This window comes from Pseudonaja textilis, chromosome 15 (assembly GCF_049901715.1).
Source record: "Pseudonaja textilis isolate UNSWEBS1 chromosome 15, rPseTex1.2, whole genome shotgun sequence".
Classification (NCBI taxonomy): Eukaryota; Metazoa; Chordata; class Lepidosauria; order Squamata; family Elapidae; genus Pseudonaja; species Pseudonaja textilis.
Window position 1 is genome coordinate 1,006,568 of NC_142004.1, and position 8,997 is coordinate 1,015,564.

Sequence of the window (8,997 nt, forward strand, 5' to 3'; positions counted from 1 at the left end):
CTCTCTCTCTTTCTCTTTCTTTTCCTCTCACTTTTCCTCTCTCTTACTTTTCCTTTTTCTTCCCCCCCTCTCTCTCCCCTTCTCCTTCTCCTTCTCCCCCACAGCACCCCCACGTCTACAGCCCCGTCATTCCGGGCAACGCTCGGATGATGGCGCCGCCAGCCCACCCACAGCCCGGCCTGGTCTCTTCCCCCGCCAGCCAGTACGGGGCCCACGAACAGACGCATGCGATGTATGGTAGGATGACATGATTTGCATTCTTCTTTTTTTTTTTTTAAACAAAAAGCCAAAGAAAAGAAAAGGAAAAAAAAACCCTTTTAATGCCCCTCACCCACCCACCCACCCACCCACCAGGCGTTTGCGGAGCTGAGGAGAGGAGAACCGGCACTTTGTGTTCTGAGTTTGTTCAGGAAAACAAAACCGCTGTTAAAACAGATGCTGCTTTGACGAATAAAGTGCACTTCTAAAGCCTGTCCAGTTGTGTGGGCCCCGTTTCAGTCTCTCTGGTGGTCCATCTTTGGAGTATTCGGGGTATTTGCCGGCCCAGCCGCCTCCCACGCAGACCCCAGACCCTCCCCGGCCGAAATGGCCTTGCAGACCCTCCGGGCTGATGGAGCAGGACTCCCTGCCCCCTCCAGCCACAGGTAACCCCGCCACCCCCCAAAAATCAGGCTTCTACAATTTGGCAGTTCAGATCCCACCAGGCTCAAGGTCGACTCAGCCTTCCCTCCTTCCGAGGTGGGTCAAACGACTCAGAGACCCAGATTGTTGAGGGTCAGGAGGCTGACTCTGTAAACTGCTTAGAGAGGGAAGTAAAGCGCTATAAAGCGGTCTATAAGTGCTGTTGCTGTTGCTGTTCTCTCCTGGCACCAGGCAGGGGGTCTCCCTCGGTGCTCGTGCCCCCCACCCTACACACACACACACACACACACACACACACACACGGAACCATCCCTGCCCCTCTCGGCGCCTTCAGCTGGGCGGCCGAGCCTGCAGGCCCCTCCCCAGACAGGAAGCGCCGGGCCGGTTCTCCAGCCATGAATAGGCCTGTGTTTGCCTCCAGCCACCGTGAGCAGAAGCTCCTCTGTGCTCAGGGTGGCCTGTCAGCAGTGCCTCCCGGGAAGTGGGGGGGTGGGGGGTGGGAAACTCCCTCAGGCCGGCTCTTAGGACAGGAGGAAGCCCTGGTGGTGGTGGGGGGGATGGAGCCCACCTTATAAACGCCTCCCTGCCTAAGGAAACCCTCCTATTTCGACCAATGAGTAACGGGACGCCTCCGATTAGCAAACTTTGGTTCCTGTCATTTTAGCATTTTTTTAGGGGGCTCCTGTTGCTCCTGTCGTGTGAGTGGGGAGGGGGCTCCGGGGCTGTTCCTAGACCTTCCCCTTAGAGGCTTCTCTACAGAGAGCAGGGGGGTGTTTTGTTTTTGGGGAGCTGCTGCTGGTCTGAGTTTTCTTGCAAGATGCCTGTGACCCCCGCAGGCCCATTGCAAGCAAGGCAGCCCCCCGGAGAGGGTCCAAGCCATGGGTGCTCCTGCTGAGGAGGACCCCGGTCCCCCCTCTGCCCAGTTCAGCCCTCCTCCTCTCTATGCAAAGCACTTTATTTCTCTTATTTGTCCAATTGATCGGCTGCCCGTCTCGGCTTAAAACTCCCCCCACTGAAAACCCAGCCGCCTTGTTGACCCGGCCTTGAACAGACCCTGCGCTGTTGGGGAACAAAAACACCTGAACCCCCCAATTGTTACAGGGGGTGAAACTGCTACGAGGCAGGTTTTCCAAGCTCTCCCCCCCCCCCGCCTCTTTTTAGGGTTCAGTCAGCCTGCTTTTCCTGGACACAAGGGCCCCTTGTGGGGGGGCTTGATGCAACCCTGGAGCTAAGGCATCGGTGGGGGTTCTCCTTGGGGATTCGGTATTTTAAGGGTCCTGGGAGGTTGCCATCTCGACGGGGGTGCCCTCCTGGCGGTCTTGACGGCGCTCTTTAGCTTGTTGGAGACGGAGAAAATTCCTGGTTAAAATCTCAACGTTGTCGTAGGTTTTGGGGGGGCACAGCAGCGTCTCCCAACGCAGTTGCTTTTCAAGCTTAGCCGCTTGAAGACGGGCGGACTCCCAACTCCCAGAATTCCCCGGCCAGCACAAGCTTGAGAAGCAACTGCTCGAACAAGCCTCCCTCTCTGCAAAGCTTAACATGCGAGGATGTCCCTGACCTCCGTCCCAAAATGCGTTGACGCGCCGAAGAAATGCGCCGATCCTCCTTCCTTTCTCTGGAGCGGAGAGCGGAGGCTGCTTCCACGGGCCCGTAAAAGCCACACTTTACAAAAAGGAGCGATGCCTTTGGCTGTGAGACATTTACTCCAGCTCCCCATTCAGATAATAAATCTGAATTTTTACAGCTCCTAGCAGAGCTCCTTCCGAGGAGCCCGGCTTGTGTTCCGATTCGCCTTCCAGCTTGAGTGGTTTCCTATGTGTCGGTTCTTCTCCCTCTGCCGGGGATCCACTCTGATCCACTGGGCCACGGGGGAAGTGAAGGCTGGGATCACCATCCAGGGTTTCATCCTCTTGGTTGCAAAGGGCTCGAAATACGTTGGAATCTTGTTTGAATTTTTCTCCTGTTGTGTCTTAATCGGATGCGAAATGACTCTTAACGATGAACGTCTTAATTGTAGTGAACTCCGACTGACAATCGTAGTCTTGTTGGAAACTTTTAACTTTTGTTTAAAAACTGCACATTGGTTTGTGCATGAAAAAAAATAAAAACCAACAACACCCACGATAATTGACTGTTCAAACCTTTTCCAGAAGCTCGGAAGTGGCGCTTTTTAATCTTGTGGCATGTGGCTAATTTCCCTTTTTTATTTCTCAAATCCAGCATGTCCCAAAATACCCTACAGCAAGGAGACAGGCCCTTCCTTCTACTTTGCCAGTGAGTTGGGGGATCTTTTTGTGTCTGTGTGTGTGTGTCTGTGTTTGTGTACTAACCTCGATGTTACACATTGCACGAATTTTCGGTAAAAGGGGGAAATCGGACGCTCTTCCCTCCCTTTGCACCAAACCTTCACTTGGCACGTGGAAGTTTATTTTCCCGCGGGGGGGCCGGGGGGGTGGGAGGATGAGGGGTGGTGAAACTTGTAGCGCATCCAGAGATGGCGAAGGAAGCCGTCGGAAGAACCTTTGGTAGAGACATGTAGGTAAAATGACTGTCAGGGTCCCCTGGGAAAAAGGTTCTGTTGTTATTGGTGAATCTTACTTGCTGCCTGTCTTGCTACTTTGGGTGGGTAGAGTAGGGGAGGAGAAAGGAGAGGGGAGGAGTAGGACGGAGTAGAGCAGTGTAGAATAGGAGAGGGGTAGAGTGTAGGGCAGAGTAGGTTTCTACTCTATCCCTTTCTCTTCCCCACAGCATCCTTTGGGCTTTGGGGGGCGCCCCGAATTCGGCTGGGCCCCAGGGGTTTTTGTGCAGAATTTCCGGTAACCCTGGGGAGAAACGGAGGCCGGAGAGGGCAGGGATGCGGGTGGGAGGAAGAGGCTGCTAGGTGGAGATCGGTGTCGGGAACTTTGGCAAGTTCTACCCCAAGAGCAGTGGGGTCTCCAACCTCGGCCCCTTTAAGACGTGTGGACTTCAACTCCCAGAATCCCACGCTGGCTCAGGAATTCTGGGAGTTGAAGTCTGCAGATCTTAAAGGGGCCAGGCTACCGTTGTGCCCACCCCGCCTCGGACCATTCATGCTGGGAAAGAAGGCCCAAAGATCTTGATTCCACACCGCCGCCACCGCCATCTAACCGGGTTTGGCCATCTTCCTGCCTGAATGGTGGTCAGGGCTTCCTCCAAGCTCATTTTCGGCACGTCCGGCCTGCAGAACTCCGTCTGAACTGGCCTGCTTCCCTTTCCACCCTGTTTTTTAGGCTCCGGTCTCGGTTGCACAATTCGCCTTTCTGGCGTCTCCTCTCACACACACACACCCCTCCCCCCAACCTCGGAGTAGCTACTCAGAGCTTCTGCAAGCTCCTTTTCTGGCTTTCTCTTTCCCTTCCCCACCCCCTTTTTTTAAATTTTTGCTGACCTTCGGTTTTTCACTTCTCCTCCTGGTGCAGAATTAAGCCCCAAACTGCTTCCTTGAGGCATCGTTTTTTTGCAGGGTGGGTGGGTGTGTGTGTGGGGGTGCCCCTGTCATATTTCTACCCCCTGCAAAGCAACAATATCTGCAGGCGCGGCTTGGAGATGCTGGGGGTCTCTTAAGGCCTTTCCTAGGCCCCTATGCCGCCCCCCCCTTTTTTTCCCCCAGGGGTGTCTAGCAGACCAGGAAGTTAAATCCAGATCATTTTCTCCTGCGCGTTTCAGGCAGTTTTGGGGGATTCCTTCTTCCCCAAACCAGGAAAGGGAGGATGGCCGGCAGCTACATCGGGAAATTTCTCTCTCCTTGCTAGATTTTTTTATTGTAAATCGTAGCCGTCGGTCTGAAAGGATTTTGCCCTGGTGTCCGAAGCAGTTTGGCTTTGGAATAAACTGGAATTTAGGTTCGGTCCGGTCTAGAGCAGGGTTTGTCAACCATGGGTGGCTTGAAGGTGGGTGGACTTCAACTCCCAGGAATCCCCAGCCAGCAAAGAAGTCCACCCACCTTCAAGCCACCCATGGTTGACAAACCCTGGGTTCTTGGAGACCCCTGCCCACGAAAACCAGGAGGGTATTTTAGGGAATAAATAGCATGAGCTTGAAGGGCCAGGAATTGGGGGTGGGGTGGGGGGCATTGGACCCCCTTTGGGGTGGGGTCTGCAAAGCCTTTAAAGACTGCTGGAAGAGAAGCCCCCCCCCCAGCTCCCTCCATGGACAAAAAGAAGTGGAAGAGACGGCGGGGGGATGAGACCCCATCATGTTTTTAGGTCTTGGCCAAGTTTGAAGACTTTGTCGACTTCCACTCCCAGAATTCCTCCTCCTCCTCCTCCAGTCAGGTTAGCTCAGGAATTCTGGGAGTGGAAGTCCACGAAGTCTTCAAACTTGGCCAAGTTGGAAGGACCCCCTGTTTTAGGATGAAGCGGGGTGCCAACTCTTCCAAAGGCGGGAGGGGGGGGAGAGCACGCGGCGCCCTTCCGTCGGCCGCCCGCAAAGGGTGTGTGTGCGTGCATGTGTGCGTGTGCCTTTTCCCCACCGCTCTTTCTCTCTCCCTCTGCCCAGTTTCCACCGGTTCCCTCGCTCAGCAGTACGCCCACCCCAGCGCCACCCTCCATCCCCACAGCCCCCACCCGCAGCCGTCGGCCACCCCCACGGGGCAGCAACAGACGCAGCACGGCGGGAATCACCCGGCCCCCAGCCCGGTGCAGGTAAGTGCTGCCCCTCCCCCCGGGCAGGGTGGGAGGCGGGAGGGAAGCCCCCTCCCCTAACTCCCCTTGGGCTGCAGCCTCCCCGGGGGCGGGGGGGGCAGGCAGGGAGACCCCCCCCATAGGAGCGGGCAGTGGGGCCAAACACCGCCCAATATAGGTAGTTCCCGACTTACGACCTCCACTCATTTAGTGACCAAAGTTCCAAGGGGCTGAAAACAAGGGTATGATGGTTGCATGTCCGGGGGGAGGGGAAGGGGGGAAGCCAGATTCGTTTAAGGACTGTGTGATTCGCATAGCAACTCTGGTCGTCAAACAAAGGCGTGGCTCGCTTAGCGACCACGCTGCCCCTCATGCTGGCCCTAAGTCGAGGACTCCCGCATGACGCCCGTCTGTCCGCAGGCCCACCAGCACCAGGCGGCCCAGGCCCTCCACCTGAGCGGCGCCCAGCAGCAGTCGGCCCTCTACCACACCGGCCTGGCCCCAACGCCTCCCGCCATGGTGCCCGGCTCCAGCGCCCAGTCTCCGCAGAGCAGCTTCCCGGCCGCCCAGCAGACCGTCTTCGCCATCCACCCGTCCCACGTCCAGCCGGCCTACACCAACCCGCCCCACATGGCTCACGTCCCCCAGGTAGCCCAGGGCTGCTCCAGGGGCCCCATGGCGGCGGCTGTTGGGAAGGCGGGGTTCCAGCCACCTTCCTCCGGCCCCGCCGTCTTGTTCTCCCCACGGCCGGCCCCACCCGGCGTGGGGTCTCAGGACTTTGGCCCAGCACTGAGGGTCTTGGGACAAACTGGGGGCCCGACAGGAGGAAACGGAGGGGAGACTCCCTTCCTGTTGGGCTGTTGGGCTGCTTCCAGTGGTGCCTTTCCCATCATGGTTTCCTGAAACCTTCTTCCCCTAGATGGATTTGGGGGTAGAGCCGCGTTTGTGGGGCGAAATTCTGCTTTGCATTCTCCTTCCTCCACTCCACCCATCGTTCTATGCCTGCTGCTTATGGGGCGAGGAGGGGGGGGGTGATCCTGGACCCCCCCCGCCCCACGGAGGGAATTAAGCCCCTTGTGGAGGAAGCAGCCCCCCAGGAGTCACGGCAGCAATTCCTCTCTAGCCCAGGAGAGAGGAGGGGAGAGTCCTTGGGGGGGTGGAGATTGTGGCCCCAGAGAGCCCCGGGCAGAGGAGGAGGAGGAGGGGTCTTCTGATGGCCTCACCCTCTGTCCCAGGCTCATGTGCAGTCCGGCATGGCTCCTTCCCACCCATCTGCCCATGCTCCAGTGATGCTCATGACGACGCAGCCGCCGCCCGGAGGGCCCCAGGCCATCGCCCAGAGCGCACTGCAGCACATTCCAGTGTCGAGCGCCACTCACTTCCCCTATATGACACACCCTTCAGGTGAGCCCTGCGCCAGCGACACGGGAGGGAGTGGGAGGGGGGCCGGGCACCGCTGTCGTGGGCACCACGGTGGTCCCTGCTTTGCCAGTGCCCGAATCACGGCACGCAAAGGGGGTCTAGGACGTGCCCCCTGGCGCATGGCGCCTTGTGGCCATCGTTGCCGGAGAGCCCTTTTGGGGTTGGAGAGATGGACTTTCCCCCCTGGCTGCTGTTGAGGAGGGGGGATCTGGCTGGCAGAGGGTCCGAAGACGCCACCCGTTGACCAAGCGAGACTTTCCTTCCAACTTTGGCCTCTGGACTTCAACTCCCAGAGCCCCCCAGCCAGCCATGCCGGGAGTTGAAGCCCACCCCTCTTTCCAGAGCCCCAAAGCTAAACGGGAAACCAAATTCAGGAGCTTTGGGGGTGGTTCCTCCCAGTTAGCTCTTCAAAATTTCTTATTTTATTTCATTCTCTCTCACTTCTCTTCCAGTTCCCACTCACCATCAACAACAGTTGTAAAGCTGACCCGGAGTAACTGAGGCTGGATCCCTCTTTTTGTTTTTTGTTTTTTCTTTTAAAAAAAAAAAAAGGCCAAATACTTTTTTCTTTCTTCTGCTTCATCCAACTTGGAAGCACAGAAACAAAAAGCAAAACGAAACAAACACACACACACACACACACACACACAAAACCCCTTAGTATTTCACTTATTTTTTAAGGCGAGAGCAAAAAAAAAAGAACCAACCCAAAAGCCCAGGTGGGTCCCATCCGGTAGGAAGGCTAAAATCGTTTCCAGCTTTTCCCGTGGGAGAATTTTTGGACCGAGTCAAAAACTCAAGTCGGTCCCTTCCCGGGGTGGGGGTGGGGGGGGGATGATTCCCTGTGTCAAAGAAACTAAAATCACCCTGCCCCCCCCCCCCCCAAGTTCGCTTGCAGAAAAAGAAAAACTGGAAAAGCTATTTATTTTTTAAAACGGCCCTTCAGAGTTATTGGATTCCGGATTCCTGAAGAGAACAAGGACGAGGAGAGTCTCGTTACTGTTCTCACTAAAAAATAATAATAATAGCAAATAGTAATTATGAAAAAAATCAAGACTCTAAAACAAAAATCCCATTTACCGCTAACTAAACTTAAAAAGAGGTTTTTGTGGGGGGGGAGGGGTAGAAAAGAAATTTAATGGTCAAATGGATATGGATTTATTATTTATAAAAACAAAAACAAAAAATCATGTTTGAAGGGGAAAGAGAACCGCTGTCCCAGGGCAGCGGTCTAACTTTTAAGTTAAGAGGAAAACTTACTTTGTAGATAATATAAAATAAAAACTAAAAAAAAAATAATCACAAAAATAAAAAAAAGTTTTAAAAACTGACCTTTCCTGCCAGCATCTGTGTGGTCTTTGGTTCCCTTTTCCTCCCTTCCTTCCTTCCAGTTTTTCTTTCTTTCCCCAAACACTTTGGCACCTGGTTGAGCAGCTCAGCCTTCAGACCCACGAGGAAGATGTGCCAAGCAACGTAGATCAAGCGTATTCTGATTTTTTTCACCCAAGCTCTGCCTAGCCTGAGAGATGCGACTGCCCTAATCTTTCCTCTGAGGTAGAGAACACCTTTTCTTAAGATTTGGCCAACAGGAGCACCTGAGAGTAAAGAGGAGGGTGAAAAAGGCCCTACAACCAGCCGCGAAGCACCTCTGAACAGCTTCTTTTAAGGAAGGGGGGGGGTGGAACCACATCTGAATTATCTTAACGGGGTTTGCCAGGGATGAGAACCACCCACAGAGACTTCTGTTGAGTGAACGGAGGAGGGGCCGAAAAAGAACCCACCGTTTTCTTCCTCAAAAGACCAATTTGGTTTCCTTTATTATTTTCAAATTTAATTACTTTGAAAGAACCAAGCCGTGGAACCCACCTGCCCGCCCCCATCCCAGGTGAGCTGCTGTTCCTGCAGAGGCCAACCTGTTGGGACTGCAGGGCTCAAATCTGCAAGAGGCCAAAGAACTTCTAACTCAGAGATTCCCGCAATTGGGCCACTTTAAGACTTGTGGACTTCAACTCCCAGAATTCTCCAGCCCAACATAGTTTACTCTCTTGCAATCCCTTCCTCTGCAATCTCTCTCCACTTCAGGAGGTTAAGAGAGAGGGGGGAAAAGCAGGCGTGGCTGGCTGGGGGATTCTGGGAACTGAAGTCCACCAGTCTTAAAAGTGGCCAAGCTTGGAGACCCCTGCCCTAACTTCTGCAGGTGGCGACTCCACCACCCATCTGCCCCTCCCTTCTTGCGTGGGATACAACAGGACAGTCCCCGCCCTCCCCCCAAGCGCAGGGGTCGTTCTCT

At 54.9% G+C, this 8,997-nt stretch overlaps 1 protein-coding gene across 1 annotated transcript in view; it reads left to right on the top strand.

Annotated features, from left to right (window-relative positions):
- The window catches only part of ATXN2 (ataxin 2), a 32,811-nt gene extending 24,773 nt beyond the window's left edge, over positions 1-8,038 (top strand). The window contains 6 exon segments of the mRNA XM_087913283.1: positions 105-237; positions 2,863-2,916; positions 5,161-5,306; positions 5,706-5,933; positions 6,521-6,689; positions 7,160-8,038. Coding sequence (XP_087769409.1) covers positions 105-237; positions 2,863-2,916; positions 5,161-5,306; positions 5,706-5,933; positions 6,521-6,689; positions 7,160-7,188 — 759 coding nt within the window. The 3' untranslated portion in view covers positions 7,189-8,038.
- The last annotated feature ends 959 nt before the right edge of the window (positions 8,039-8,997 follow it).